This window comes from Ranitomeya imitator, chromosome 4 (assembly GCF_032444005.1).
Source record: "Ranitomeya imitator isolate aRanImi1 chromosome 4, aRanImi1.pri, whole genome shotgun sequence".
Classification (NCBI taxonomy): Eukaryota; Metazoa; Chordata; class Amphibia; order Anura; family Dendrobatidae; genus Ranitomeya; species Ranitomeya imitator.
In genome coordinates this window covers 361,740,998-361,757,525 of record NC_091285.1, presented here as the reverse complement: position 1 = coordinate 361,757,525, position 16,528 = coordinate 361,740,998, and the positions used below count along the sequence as shown (strand labels likewise).

Sequence of the window (16,528 nt, the reverse complement as noted above, 5' to 3'; positions counted from 1 at the left end):
GGTTGGCTATTGCAGATTCAGTCTTCCCAGCCTGGTGCAGGGCTACAATTTTGTTTCTGGTGTCCTTTGACAGCTCTTTGGTCTTCACCATAGTGGAGTTTGGAGTCAGACTGTTTGAGGGTGTGCACAGGTGTCTTTTTATACTGATAACAAGTTTAAACAGGTGCCATTACTACAGGTAATGAGTGGAGGAAAGAGGAGACTCTTAAAGAAGAAGTTACAGGTCTGTGACAGCCAGAAATCTTGATTGTTTGTTTCTGACCAAATACTTATTTTCCACCATAATATGCAAATAAATTGTTAAAAAAACAGACAATGTGATTTTCTGGATTTTTTTTTCTCAGTTTGTCTCCCATAGTTGAGGTCTACCTATGATGTAAATTACAGACGCCTCTCATCTTTTTAAGTGGTGGAACTTGCACTATTGCTGACTGACTAAATACTTTTTTGCCCCACTGTATATATATATATATATATACACACACACACAGTATATAGATATATATATATATATACAGTACAGACCAAAAGTTTGGACACACCTTCTCATTTAAAGATTTTTCGGTATTTTCATGACTATGAAAATCGTAAATTCGCACTGAAGGCATCAAAACTATGAATTAACACATGTGGAATTATATACTTAAGGTACCTTCACACATAACGATATTGTTAACGATATCGTTGCTTTTTGTGACGTAGCAACGATATCGTTAATGAAATCGTTATGTGTGACAGCGACCAACGATCAGGCCCCTGCTGGGAGATCGTTGGTCGCTGAATAAAGTCCAGAACTTTATTTCGTCGCTGGACTCCTCCTGACATCGCTGGATCGGCGTGTGTGACACCGATCCAGTGATGTCTTCACTGGTAACCAGGGTAAACATCGGGTAACTAAGCGCAGGGCCGTGCTTAGTAACCCGATGTTTACCCTGGTTACCATCCTAAAAGTAAAAAAAAACAAACGCTACATACTTACCTACAGCTGTCTGTCCTCCAGCGCTGTGCTCTGCTCTCCTCCTGCTCTGGCTGTGAGCGTCGGTCAGCCGGAAAGCAGAGCGGTGACGTCACAGCCAGAGCAGGAGGAGAGCAGAGCACAGCGCTGGAGGACAGACAGCTGTAGGTAAGTATGTAGCGTTTGTTTTTTTAACTTTTAGGATGGTAACCAGGGTAAACATCGGGTTACTAAGCGCGGCCCTGCGCTTAGTTACCCGATGTTTACCCTGGTTACCGGCATCGTTGGTCGCTGGAGAGCTGTCTGTGTGACATCTCTCCAGCGACCAAACAGCGACGCTGCAGCGATCCGGATCGTTGTCGGTATCGCTGCAGCGTCGCTTAATGTGAAGGGGCCTTTAACAAAAAAGTGTGACACAACTGAAAATATGTCTTATATTCTAGGTTCTTCAAAGTAGCCACCTTTTGCTTTGATGACTGCTTTGCACACTCTTGGCATTCTCTTGATGAGCTTCAAGAGGTAGTCACCGGAAATGGTTTTCACTTTACAGGTGTGCCCTGTCAGGTTTAATAAGTGTGATTTCTTGCCTTATATATGGGGTTGGGACCATGAGTTGTGTTGTGCAGAAGTCTGGTGGATACACAGCTGATAGTCCTATTGAATAGACTGTTAGAATTTGTATTATGGCAAGAAAAAAGCAGCTAAGTAAAGAAAAACGAGTGGTCACCATTACTTTAAGAAATGAAGGTCAGTCAGTCCGAAAAATTGGGAAATCTTTGAAAGTGTCCCCAAGTGCAGTTGAAAAAACCATCAAGCGCTACAAAGAAACTGGCTCACATGAGGACCGCCCCAGGAAAGGAAGACCAAGAGTCACCTCTGCTTCTGAGGATAAGTTTATCCGAGTCACCAGCCTCAGAAATCGCAGGTTAACAGCAGCTCAGATTAGAGACCAGGTCAATGCCACACAGAGTTCTAGCAGCAGACACATCTCTACTACAACTGTTAAGAGGAGACTTTGTGCAGCAGGCCTTCATGGTAAAATAGCTGCTAGGAAACCACTGCTAAGGACAGGCAACAAGCAGAAGAGACTTGTTTGGGCTAAAGAACACAAGGAATAGACATTAGACCATAGGAAATCTGTGCTTTGGTCTGATGAGTCCAAATTTGAGATCTTTGGTTACAACCACCGTGTCTTTGTGTGACTCAGAAAAGGTGAACGGATGGACTCCACATGCCTGGTTCCCACCGTGAAGCATGGAGGAGAAGGTGTGATGGTGTGGGTGTGCTTTGCTGGTGACACTGTTGGGGATTTATTCAAAATTGAAGGCATACTGAACCAGCATGGCTACCACAGCATCTTGAAGCAGCATGCTATTCCATCCGGTTTGCGTTTAGTTGGACCATCATTTATTTTTTCAACAGGACAATGACCTCAAACACACCTCCAGACTGTGTAAGGGCTATTTGACCAAGAAGGAGAGTGATGGAGTGCTACGCCAGATACCTGGCCTCCACACAACCTAATCGAGATGGTTTGGGGTGAGCTGGACTGCAGAGTGAAGACAAAAGGGCAAACAAGTGCTAAGCATCTCTGGGAACTCCTTCAATATTGTTGGAAGACCATTTCCAATGACTACCTCTTGAAGCTCATCAAGAGAATGCCAAGAGTGCGCAAATCAGTCATCTAAGCAAAAGGTGGCTACTTTGGAGAACCTAGAATATAAGACATAATTTCAGTTGTTTCACACTTTTTTGTTAAGTATATAATTCCACATGTGTTAATTCATAGTTTTGATGCCTTCAGTGTGAATTTACAATTTTCATAGTCATGAAAATACAGAAAAATCTTTAAATGAGAAGGTGTGTCCAAACTTTTTGTCTCTACTGTATATATATATATCTACTATATAAAGCTGAATGTGTGTGTGTATGTGTGTGTGTGTGTGTATGTGTGTATGTCCGGGATTGGCATCTGCACCGTCGCAGCTACAGCCACAAAATTTTGCACAGTCACACGTCTGGACCCAGAGAGCGTCATAGGCTATATTGTGAGGCGAAATTTTAACCCCGCGCGTTCCAATTCACCAAACAATTTTGCCCCTATCTACATAATGGGGAAAAAAGTGAAAGGAAAAGTGTTGGAGGCATCGCAGCTACAGCCACAAAATTTTGCACAGTCACACGTCTGGACCCTGAGAGCATCATAGGCTATGTTGTGAGGTGGAAATTTAACCCTGCGCTTTCCAATTCACCAAACAATTTTGCCCCTATCTACATAATGGGGAAAAGTGAAAGGAAAAGTGTTGGAGGCAAATTGACAGCTGCCAGATGTGAACAAGGGGGACTTAAAGAGTGAGAGCGATGGCGCCAAAGAGTATATACCGTACAGTTGCTAAGGTGGGGCCCCGACATGGGATACTCACCACACACGGGGATATGAACACACACACAAAATGCGCCACACACTACCACGTGCTTGAACACATATACCACCCTCAGAACACATTTCACCACACATACACCAACCTCGCCACATAAAAGTCAAAATACAAAAGTCGCCGCTCAAAACTCGCCACGAGCAAAACTCGCCACATGCAAAAACTAGGCTCACGCAAAACTCGCCACAAGTGCAAAACTCACCTCATGGAAAACTCGCCACACGCAAAACTTGCACACGCGGAAAAATTGCCACATGCACAAAAGTTGCAACACATGCAAAAGTTGCCTCACACAAAACTTGCACATACTCAAAAGGCACCACACATAAAACTCGCCACGCGCAAAACTCGTCATGCGCAAAACTTGCTGAACACAACTTGCTACACTAACCTGTCACATGCAACTTGACACACAAAAAGTTGCTATACGCATGTTGCCACACAAAACTCATCCCACAAAAGTCGCTATATGCATGTCGCCACACGCAACTCAACACACACAATTTGACAAACGAAACTCGCCCTAAAACACACACAAGTCTGGTATTATCTTCAAAAATAAAAATCTGATTAATAAGCAAACAAACTACAAGAGCAACAAATGTACCATATAGGAAATACGTCAGCTGTCAGTCACATGACCTATCTATTATGTGTATGTGTGAGCTAATATATACTGCCAGGGGGAGGGCTTCTTGTTGGCTGGGGATTTATCAGGCTGCCAATTTAGCTTACAAATACTGAGGTAAAAATACTGAGCAAATAACGTGTGAACGAGGTCTAATACAGGAGGAGATGACACACAGGTATATACTATATACAGGGGAGATGACACACAGATATATACTATATACATGAGAGATGACACACAGGTATATACTATATAGAGGAGGAGATGACATACAGGTACATATATATAGAGGAGGAGATGACATACAGGTATATACTATATACAGGAGCAGATGACCTACAGGTATATACCATACACAGGAGGAGATGACATACAGGTATATGCTATATATAGAAGATGATATACAGGTATATACTATATACAGGAGGAGATGACACAGATATATACTATATACAGGGGAGATGACACACAGGTATATACTATATACAGGAGGAGATGACATACAGGTATATACTATATATAGAAGGAGATGACATACAGGTATATACTATATATAAGAGGAGATGACATACAGGTATATGCTATATACAGGGGAGATGACACACAACAGGTATATACTATATACAGGGGAGATGACATACAGGTATATACTATATACAGGAGATGACATACAGGTGTATACTATATATAAGGGAGATGATAAACATGTATACACTGAGGTGAAAATGAGAGGTGTGAGGTGAAAATGAAAAGGTGTGAGTGCAAAATGAGAGGAGTGAGGGAAAATAGTGGAGTGATCAGAAAATGACAGATGTGAGGTCGAAATGACAAGTGTTAGGGGGAATGAGAGGAGTGAGGGGGAAAATAAGGAGTGAGGGGGAAAATAAGGAGTGAGGGGGGAAAATAAGGAGTGAGGGGGAAAATAAGGAGTGAGGGGGAAAATAAGGAGTGAGGGGGAAAATAAGGAGTGAGGGAGAAAATGAGAGGTGTGAGGGAGAAAATGAGAGATGTGATTGGGAAAATGAGAGGCGTGATGGGAAAATAAGAGAAGTGTGGTGCTATAACTAACCACAGATATTTACTATGCCCAAGCAACGCCGGGCTCTTCAGCTAGTATATATATATATATATATATATATATATATATATAGTTAGGTCCATATATATTTGGACATAGACAACATTTTTCTAATTTTGGTTATAAACATTACCACAATGAATTAAAAAAAAACAATTCAGATGCAGTTGAAGTTCAGACTTTCAGCTTTCATTTGAGGGTATCCACATTAAAACTGGATGAAGGGTTTGGGAGTTTCAGCTCCTTAACATGTGCCACCCTGTTTTTAAAGGGACCAAAAGTAATTGGACAATTGACTCCAAGGCTATTTCATGGACAGGTGTGGGCAATCCCTTCGGTATGTCATTCTCAATTAAGCAGATAAAAGGCCTGGAGTTGATTTGAGGTGTGGTGCTTGCATTTGGAAGGTTTTGCTGTGAAGTAAACATGCGGTCAAAGGAGCTCTCCATGCAGGTGAATCAAGCCATCCTTAAGCTGCAAAAACAGAAAAAAAACCATCCAAGAAATTGCTACAATATTAGGTGTGACAAAATCTACAGTTTGGTACATCCTGAGAAAGAAAGAAAGCACTGGTGAACTCATCAATGCAAAAAGACCTGGGCCCCCACGGAAGACAACAGTGGTGGATGATCGCAGAATAATCTCCATGGTGAAGAGAAACCCCTTCACAACAGCCAACCAAGTGAACAACACTCTCCAGGAGGTAGGCGTATCAATATCCAAATCTACCATAAAGAGAAGACTGCATGAAAATAAATACAGAGGGTTCACTGCACGTGCAAACCACTCATAAGCATCAAGAATGAAAAGGCTAGATTGGACTTTGCTAAAAACATCTAAAAAAGCCAGCACAGTTCTGGATGAACATTCTTTGGACAGATGAAACCAAGATCAACCTCTACCAGAATGATGGAAAGAGAAAAGTATGGAGAAGGCATGGTACAGCTCATGATCCAAAGCATACCACATCATCTGTAAAACACGGCGGAGGCAGTGTGATGGCTTGGGCATGCATGGCTGCCAGTGGCACTGGGTCACTAGTGTTTATTGATGATGTGACACAAGACAGAAGCAGCCCAATGAATTCTGAGGTATTCAGAGCCATACTGTGTGCTCAGATCCAGCCAAATGCAGCAAAACTGATTGGTCGTCGTTTCATACTACAGATGGACAATGACCCAAAACATAAGGTCAAAGCAACCCAGAAGTTTATTAAAGCAAAGAAGTGGAATATTATTGAATGGCCAAGTCAGTCACCTGATCTCAACCCAATTGAGCATGCATTTCACTTGTTAAAGACTAAACTTCAGACACTAAGACCCACAAACATACAGCAACTGAAAACCACGGCAGTGAAGGCCTGGCAGAGCATCAAAAAGGAGTAAACACAGCGTCTGGTGATGTCCATGAGTTCAAGACTTCAGGCAGTCATTGCCAACAAAGGATTTTCAACCAAGTGCTAGAAATCAACATTTTTTAAAAAATTGTAGAATCTGTCCAATTACTTTTGGTCCATTTAAAAACAGGGTGGCACATGTTAAGGAGCTGAAACTCCTAAACCCTTAATCCAATTTTAATGTGGATACCCTCAAATAAAAGCTGAAAGTCTGTACTTCAACTGCATCTGAAATGCTTTGTTTAAAATTTATTGTGGTAATGTCTATAACCAAAATTAGAAAAATGTTGTCTCTGTCCAAATATATATGGACCTAACTGTATATATATATATATATATATATATATATATATATATATATATCCTAAAGGGGCTATTTTCATGTTATTAAATTGCTTTAGTTAGCTTAACAGCATAAAAAAATAAGTAAGTTTGAAATTCACTTGCTTTCTCTATCCCTTCTCCTGTAATCTCAGCTTTTATCATACAAGGTATACAGCTAGTTTCCATGAAGCTCGGCCACCTAAGCCTGGCCAGTGTGCTCAGTAGTTACAATACAGAAGAGGAGTTAACTCCTCACATCCTAGTCAGCTCTCTCCAGTCCATTGATTTCTACACCACAGCAATATCCTTGCCCTCAGCTTCTGACCATGGTGCTCTTATCAGTCCTGTAAAATCACAAGCTCCCCCTTACCTCAGCATCAGTATTTTCCAGTGGCAGTTCTCCTAATCACAGCTCTCACTTTACTGAGCAGTGTGCTTGTTTGAATGCCCTGTTATCACTGTATACAGATATAGTGATAAGTGTAGACTCAGAACAAACATTGACAGACTTTTAATGTGTAGTAGCAGGATGAATATCTTGGATCAGAAGTGCCACTCAAGACGAAGTGCTCACACCCAAGGCAACCAAGAAGTAAGGAGACTGCAAAGCTCTGATATACTCTAGAGGCAACTTGAGAATAGCCCTTTAAGCATAGAGGTTTGAATTTTTAAAGGATACTAGACAGTGCTGTTAATTCCTCATATGCAGTACCTTAACAAGATCTTTCTCTTTAAAGCTCAGCTATTTTGCCACATATCTTGGCTTCTAAATAACTTACTAACAAAAAGTCATTATAATTGTCTGCCATGTTACACAAAGAGTAGCTGGAGCATGGTCTTAGTCATTATTTAGATAAGCCTGCTAGCTTGCATTCCACTTGTCACTTCTCCCCCTCTCCTATCCCTACTACCCCAATATTCAGCCCCCTCCATCTCACACATCAGAGAAAGGGACTTTGCAAGCTAATAATTTCCCTCTAGACTTATCTATTTGATGCCAGAATGGAGAAAGGGAAGGGCTATAATAATTCAAGTCTCTTCCTATCTGTCCCATTTATGTTTTACCTCTTTGTTATATCAAAATTTAATACATAAAATAAAACACATTCATTTTAAACAATTAACAAAATAAACCCTATTCTGCTTCCACACTATATTCTGCGTTATTTGGAACCCTAATATAAAAAATTAACATAAACAATGAGAAACTAATTAATCCCAGTTTCTGCGTTCCCAGCATTTTGTCCATTGAACCAAACTCTGCCTTATTTTAAAATGAAGTATGCAGACAGCAATAGAATGAAGCAACGAGACAGTAAAGAGCACGCAACTGTTAATACTAGATTTTCTAAAATTATATTCACCTATTGGGGTAATACAAGACTGTTGACTAGAGAAACACTTCAGTACGTCTTGCAAATACTGCTAAGATATACAAATAATCACTTATGTATATTGTGTTGTTCATATCTTCCAATGCAAATTTTTTCGAAACCTTTAAACTTACATTGTAGAAGGTGGAAGGTAGACAGTAACTCGTTTCCAAGTTTGGAATCTTTCAGAAGAGTACATAGAGGTTTCAGTATAATGCAGGCAGCCAATGCTGGGGGGCACACACTCCTCAGTAACCTGGTGCCAATCCCTTCCGTTATTTAGTGAGTACTGCAACTGAATTGTGTGGGCATCACTAGATGGCTTATTACACCCCATGCTCAACTCAAACTGTAAAGAAGTAGATGGCATAACATGAAAATCCCATGTTTCAGCATATCGAGGTTTTCCTGTAATACAACATAAAGAATCGTTTGGTTACAAATTATACAAATGTAATTTTTAACAAGCAAAGAAGGATATATTTTAATGTCTTTTACCTAAAAGTTTCAAATCTGAATAAATCATATTCTGAACTTACCGAATAACTGAAGAAGTGTAACTGCACTGCACGCATTTGGCTATTTGTAATTCAAAATTGGCCTCTGCCATAATACAATACAATGACATTGTAATCACATTCCATCATAACATTTTTTTTAATATTCTTTAGCTTCAAACAATGTTTTATTAATACTTTTTAATGCAGAAATGACCAACCTATAAACATTCCCCATGCAGGGAGTTTGTAAAAATTGTATACATTTGTAAGTAATAAGAAGGGGGATGGGGTACAAAACATAAAAGGATAAAAGGGAAAAAATCATCATCAATATATTCCAAAGTGTCTGTTTTTATCATGACTGTTGTTTTGGTTTGAAGTAACAGATAACATGAGCAAAATATTCCATTAACAGAAAGTTATTTCGCACAATTTGATGTTTCATTACTCACTAGACAGAGCACAGTTGTTATCAAAAAGGTGGTTAAGGTGATAAATCTAGGGCTTGACTCAAATGTGAGTCATATTGGATATCTACCCAAGGTGTCCAAATGTCATGGAAAGTTTCTAGATCATCTGATCTAGTTGCTTCAATTTGTTCATATAACATTATTATAATTATTTTTTCTTTGACCACTGATAAAGAAAAAGTTGGAGTTTTTAATTTTGAAACTATGTGAATTCTAGTCGACATAATGATGTAGTTAAGGAGGCAAAAGGTAATATTGGAGATCCCAGGAGGTTTATCCCCAAAGAGCAAGGGCAGACATATAATTGGAGCAACCTGTGCTGCCTCACAGGGGCCAAAGAAGTAAGGGGGCCCATTTATACCTCCAAAACAGGTGCAATTTTTGATTTTTAAAAGCTCTTGGTCTGTAAAGGGCCCATATATTGTTCTTAAGAAAGGGTCCATTTCTGTCTGTGCTGTGCCAAATAGCATGACAGTGGAGCTGAGTTGAATAAACCTTCCAAAAAGATTATTCAATAAAGTTATTATATCTTGCAAAAATGTTTGTAATTGTGTACAGGACCACCATATGTGTTCCGTATCACCAAGAGAATCACACCCTCTAAAACATCTGGAGGATATATTTTGTGTAATCTTGTTGGAACAAAGTATGTTCTGTGAAAAACTTTGAGGGATGCTTCTGTCAGTGAAATTTGGTTGCTACCTTTTAATCAATGTGTCACAATAATGGTGCCATCTTTCAAGAGACATTGTAAAATCTAGATCTTTTTTCCCAGTGGTTCATGAACTTTGTTTTTTATTTTCTAGAGAATTAAAAATGGAATATACAGTGTGTCCGTAAAGTTATGGTGCACTTTTGACCAGTCACCTCAAAGCAACAAAAAACGATAGAAATGTGAAATCTGCTCCAAATAAAAGAAAAACTCTCCCAGTTTCATACCTTTTCATGCATCAGGCCACATCACACGTTCATTTTAGGGGTGTTACGTTTGTACTCAACATAGGCATGAGGATGTTCAGCAGCCCATATTCAGATGTTATGGTGATGAACATGTTCGCAGATATATAGACTAAATATCATTCAATATATGATGGTACACACAATTGAGTAAAAAAATAAAGGGAGAAAAAGTAATAACAATAAAAAATAAATTGGGGTAAGAAAATGGGTATGTAACCAGGCCCTGACACCTGCTGGCATACAGTGCCAGCAGTGCCTAGGGCCCCCGCTGCTCCAGGGGCCCCCAGCAAGTGGGGTGTCACTAATAGCGGCACACCATGCAGCTGCTATGGGGGCCCCTGTACCAGCGGAGAAGCAGCGGGTGACAGGAAGCCTAAGCCTGTCCCCACTGCTAAAGTGAAATGAATATTCACGCTTCCCCACGCCCCCATGGGCATGGAGAGGATTGAATTTATTTCACTATAATAGCGGGCAACGTTTCCTGCAAATTGCGGCTAAACACTGCCCGCTATCAGAGCCCGCAGAGCAGCCCCCCCGCCGCTCCCTCAGGGCCCCCCCGCCGCTCGCTCAGGGGCCCCCAGCTCACACAGCTGCTATGGGGCCGTAAGCCAGGGGTCCCGGCACCAATGCCACCCCCAGCGCTCATTAATGGGGAGAGAGCGTCAGATGAGGCTCCCTCTCCCATGATTCCCCTCGCCGCTGACACACAGCAGGTGCACGATGACGTCACTTCATCGCGCACCTGCTGTGTGTGAGGCCGACAGCAGCGCAGCTCCTGACATCTGAGCAGAGCCACTGCTGGAGTCAGCATGGGAGCGAGGAGGAGAGGAGTATTGTGCTTTTTTTTGTGTTATTTTTTATTATTGGGTCCTGGCTGGTTGTATGGGGGGTGTGAGCTGTATGATGCCCTATGGAGCAAGGAGGGGGTGTGAGCTGCATGATGCCCAATGGGGCAAGGGGGGGTGAGCTGCATGATGCCCTATGGGGCAAGGAGGGGGTGGGAGCTGCATGATGCCCTATGGGGCAAGGGGGTGAGCTGCATGATGCCCTATGGGGAGGGTGAGCTGCCTGATACCCCATGGGGGGAATGAGCTGCATGATGCCCTATGGGGGGAGTGAGCTGAATGATGCCCTATGGGGGAGTGAGCTGCATGATGCCCTATGGGGGAGTGAGTTGCATGATGCCCTATGGGGGAGTGAGCTGCATGAAGCCCTATGGGGGGAGTGAGCTGCATGATACCCTATGGGGGAAGTGAGCTGCATGATGCCCTATGGGGGGAGTGAGCTGCAAGATGCCCTATGGGGGGAGTGAGCTGCATAATACCCTATGGGGGGAGTGATCTGCATGATGCCCTATGGGGAGGGTGAGCTGCCTGATACCCTATGGGGAGGGTGAGCTGCATGATGCCCTATGGAGGAATGAGCTGCATGATGCCTTATGGGGGGAGTGAGCTGCATGATGCCCTATGGGGGGAGTGAGCTGCATGATGCCCTATGGGGAGGGTGAGCTGCCTGATACCCTATGGGGAGGGTGAGCTGCATGATGCTCTATGGGGGGAGTGAGCTGTAGGATGCCCTATGAGGGTGAGCTGTATGATACCCTATGAGAGGGGGCAGCGTGATACCCTACGAGGGGGCTACATTATATTCCATGAAGGGGCTGCATTATACCTTATGAGGGGGGCTGCACTATACTCTAAGGGGGCTACATTATACCCTTTGGGGGCTGCATTATACTTTGAGGCTGGTTGCATTATATTCTATGGGGGGCTACATTATATTCTATAGGGGGCTGCATTATATTCTGTCTGGGGGATACATTGTACCCTATGAGGGGGCTACTTTATTTTGTTTGAGGGGGCTACCCCAACCCCTGCTACATAATTAAGACGTGTACTACCTTATATTATACCCTGATATTAGCGTGTTTTATCGCACAAATGGTGGTCTTGTATTTAATAATAATAATAATAATTTTTATTTATATAGCGCCAACATATTCCGCAGCGCTTTACAAATTATAGAAGGGACTTGTACAGACAATAGACATTACAGCATAACAGAAATACAGTTCAAAACAGATACCAGGAGGAATGAGGGCCCTGCTCTCAAGCTTACAAACTATGAGGAAAAGGGGAGACACGAGAGGTAGATGGTAACAATTGCTTTAGTTATTCGGACCAGCTATAGTGTAAGGCTCAGGTGTTCATGTAAAGCTGCATGAACCAGTTAACTGCCTAAGTATGTAGCAGTACAGACACAGAGGGCTATTAACTGCATAAAGTGAATGAGAACATAATATTTCTATGTAGCTACATAGTGGGCCCCAAGAATGATTTTCTCTGGTGGGTCCAAGGTGCCCCAGTCCGACGCTGTATGTAACCCTTGAATGTTTGCAACAAGGAGTCCTATATTAAAGGGGAAGATCCCAATCACTGCCAAAGTTGTACAATATGTGGTTAACCTGGACAGACACATAACAGCTATGTAGGTATACCTGCTTAACCAAGTGGGGGAGGATTAAAATAAAGCGCCTTTTGTAAGTTTAACTGTTTAACTACTGTTAGTTGTATATTGCAATAAATGCATATAACAAGGAAATACTGATTAAACTATGTTCTTATTGTACTGATAACAGTGGTTTACTACTTCATACAGTTCTAGACAATGTACTTCTGATAGTAATTAAGTACATCTTAACAACTCACTGTTTCTTAGTATGTACTCATGAAACCTAGTGCGATTGTTATGACACGTGACCCTGGCACCCAATCAGAGCTGGCATCACTGTCCCCACCTTCGGACAAATTGAACATGAAGAGGAAGTCTGGGCTACAACTTGTCTCTGATTTCCTCTTCATTTTCAATTTGACAGAAGAGGGAGACAGTAACACCAGCACTGATTGGGCATTGGGGGGTCACGTGTCATAACAACCGCATGAAACCACGGGGAAAGCGAGTGACCACACCGCGGGAAAAGCACTAGCATGGGAGGTGAGTATAAGCTGCTTTATTTTATAGGGGCCAAGCGTGGGGTAAAAAAAAGGAGTTGTCCAAGTAGTGCAGTAGTTAATTGCCAGAGACAATTTGAATTCCTTCCTAAAGGTTTGATGGGCATCTTCTCCCTCTACTTGCTTGTCTCCATTCTGTCACCGAGTGTGAGGTATGGGGGTAACGGTTGGTTTTCTGCTGGTGGTATTTCCGCTCTCTTCCACACTGTTTTTCCTTCTTCCAGAGACCTCAAAGTGAAGGTATTGTTGTTATGGAGAAAGGACAAGGTAAAGGGATTCCGTGATGAGCCACAGAGATCGCTGTTTGAATAAAGTGTTGGGAGAGATGTCAGAATAAAAATGGACTGTGCCTGGTAGGTTCGGTAGTGCGGTGCTTTTTCATGCTGTCAATAAGATCAGATCTTTCGAACCTTCATGGTATAGTTTCAGTGCCACATCCCTCGGATTGTCGTCTGAGCATGGTCATCCTATTGTGCTATGGATCCTCATTATACGCAATTGTGAGGGTGTCTACCTGAGGTAGGAGAGCTGTGAACATGGATATGGCTGTATCTAAGAGAGAGGTGATGGTCTCTGGGAGTCATTTTATGCGTATGTTGCTTCTACTAAACCTGTTTTCAATATCCTCAAATTTAAATTTAAGTTCCAAGTAATCAAGACGCTTAGAATGTTGCTTCGTCTGGTCCTCCTTCAGTGCATCGTCCATCTTTTTTGCCAAATTAGATGTATCTTGTGCTATGTCCTTAGTCTGCTGAACTGCCGCATGACCAGCTCTATCCTCTGCTAGTGTATCCTCACCCATCCCCTATAGACTGTGAGCACTCGCGGGCAGGGTCCTCTCTCCTTCTGTACTTGTGTGTGCGTTGCTTTGCTCATGTTTATTGTACTTGTCTATATTTGCCCCTCTCACATGTAAAGCACCATGGAATAAATGGTGCTATGAAAATGTATAGTAATAATAATGTCCTGCAATTGTGTGGTGAAAGTCTCTAGATCAGATGTTTTAAACGTTTGATTTGAACGTTTCCTGCATGCTTTTCAGCAGAGCTGATGTTGCTATTAGGGTTGAGCGAAACAGATCGGTCATTTTCATAAATTGGCGACTTTTAGGCAAAGTCGGGTTTCATGAAACCCGAACCGATGCTACAGTGGGATCGGCCATGCGGTACACGATCAGAGCGCCAAAGTCGCTTTTCATATGACGCTGTCACCGCCATTTTTCATCCAATGAAGGAGGACGCAGAGTGTGGGCAGCGTGATGACATAGGTCTCGGTCCCCACCATCTTTGAGAAGGGCATGGCAGTGATTGGCTTGCTGTCTGTGGCGTCACAGGGGGTATAAAGGGGTGTGCACGCCGACTGCCATCTTACTTGATCTGAGCATAGGGAGAGGTGTTGCTGCAGTTAGTCAGAAGCAGGGACAGAGTTAGGGAGGAAATATAAACCCCCAAACCACTTGTGCTGGAGCGATTTTCACTGTCCCACACCACCTTTTTGTGCAGGGACAGTGGAGGTCGTATTTTAGTGCAGCAGCTGCATAGCTGTGTGCACGGTGCTGTGCAAACTAACTGCTTTTTTTAAAGCAAAATTCCTGTTGCTCCTTTCTGCACAGTTACCTATCTTGTTTATTTGTCCACATTTTTGTGTTAAGCAGTCCTTTTTTATTGCTGCCATACTTGTCCTGAGCTCATTGTAGGGAGCTTGTTATTTTTATTTATTTATTTATTTTGAAATAATAATTCCAGCCACTTTCTGGCACGTTCATAGTGTTGTGTTATACCACTGGGCCAGAGTTGTGGTTCTGTGTCTCCCCCCCCAAAAAAAAGGGAGATTAAAATTCGCACACAGTGTATATTCTGCTGTACTGCTAGTGTGTCGTATATATCAGGCAGCCACTTTCTGCCACATTCATAGTTTACTGTTATACCACTGGGCCAGAGTTGTGCTTCTGTGTCTCCCCCCAAAAAAAGGGAGATTAAAATTCGCACACAGTGTATATTCTGCTGTACTGCTAGTGTGTTGTATATATCAGGCAGCCACTTTCTGGCACGTTCATAGTTTACTGTTATACCACTGGGCCAGAGTTGTGGTTCTATGTCTCCCCCCCAAAAAAGGGAGATTAAAATTCGCACACAGTGTATATTCTGCTGTACTGCTAGTGTGTCATATATATCAGGCAGCCACTTTCTGGCACGTTCATAGTTTACTGTTATACCACTGGGCCAGAGTTGTGGTTCTGTGTCTCCCCCCCAAAAAAGGGAGATTAAAATTCGCACACAGTGTATATTCTGCTGTACTGCTAGTGTGTCGTATATATCAGGCCGGCTTCACACTTGCGAGTTTTACGGACGTAAGAGCGCAGAAACTACGTCCGTAAAACTCGCAAAAAATACGGCACAATTATTCTCTATGCCCCTGCTCCTATCTGCCGTATTTTACTGATCAGTATTAGGCTACGTTCACACTAGCGTTGCGCCGCCCTGCGTCGGCGACGCAACGCGCGACGCACGGAAAAACGCGCGCAAACGCGTGCAAAAACGCGCGCGTTTTGCCACGCGTGCGTCGTTTTTTGACGAAATCGGACGCAAGAAAAATGCAACTTGTAGCGTTTTCTTGCGTCCGACGCTAGCGTCTAAAACGACGCACGTGTCGGAAAACGCGTGCAAAAAGACGCACGCGTCCCCTATGTTAAACATAGGGGCGCGTCGCCGCTGCGTCGCCGACGCAACAGCGACGCGACGCTAATGTGAACGTAGCCTTATACGGCTTTCTACAGCCGTACAAAATCGCAGCATGCTGCGTTTGTCACCGTACTGCGCAAGAAATACGCCAAGTCTATGGAAGCGTGAAAAATACGGATTACACACGGACAAGCAGTGTGACTTGCGAGAAATACGCAGCGCTGTTAGAGAGAAAAGCCGGTAATTCAGTGCGGTGTACAGTAAAATCACACTGACAGCTTACAGTAGAATAGGTAGAATAAATGTGTACACATAGAATAGGTATATATATATATATATATATAGGTATATATATATATATATATATATATATATATATATATATGTCAGTGAGACACATATATGTATATATATTAATATTTATTCCAGCGCTATACAGCTTGAAAGCCGGTAATTCAATTACCGTCTTTTTCTTTCTCCTTCCTAAAACCCGACATGATTTGAGACATGGTTTACATACAGTAAACCATGTCTTCTCTCCATTTTTTTTGCAGATTTCACACTACTAATGTCAGTAGTGTGTATCTGCAAAATTTGGCCGTTCTAGCTCTTAAAATAAAGGGTTAAATGGCGGAAAAAATTGGCGTGGGCTCCCGCGCAATTTTCTCCGCCAGAGTAGTAAAGCCAGTGACTGAGGGCAGATATTAATAG

At 42.5% G+C, this 16,528-nt stretch overlaps 1 protein-coding gene across 4 annotated transcripts in view; it reads right to left on the bottom strand.

Annotated features, from left to right (window-relative positions):
- Nucleotides 1–16,528, bottom strand: part of RELN (reelin) — a 1,116,896-nt gene that overhangs the window by 127,601 nt on the left and 972,767 nt on the right. For all 4 annotated transcript variants that reach the window (XM_069765109.1, XM_069765110.1, XM_069765107.1 and 1 more), the window contains exon 34: nucleotides 8,330–8,603. In XM_069765109.1, the coding sequence (XP_069621210.1) occupies nucleotides 8,330–8,603 (274 nt within the window). The remainder of the gene's footprint in view (nucleotides 1–8,329; nucleotides 8,604–16,528) is intronic.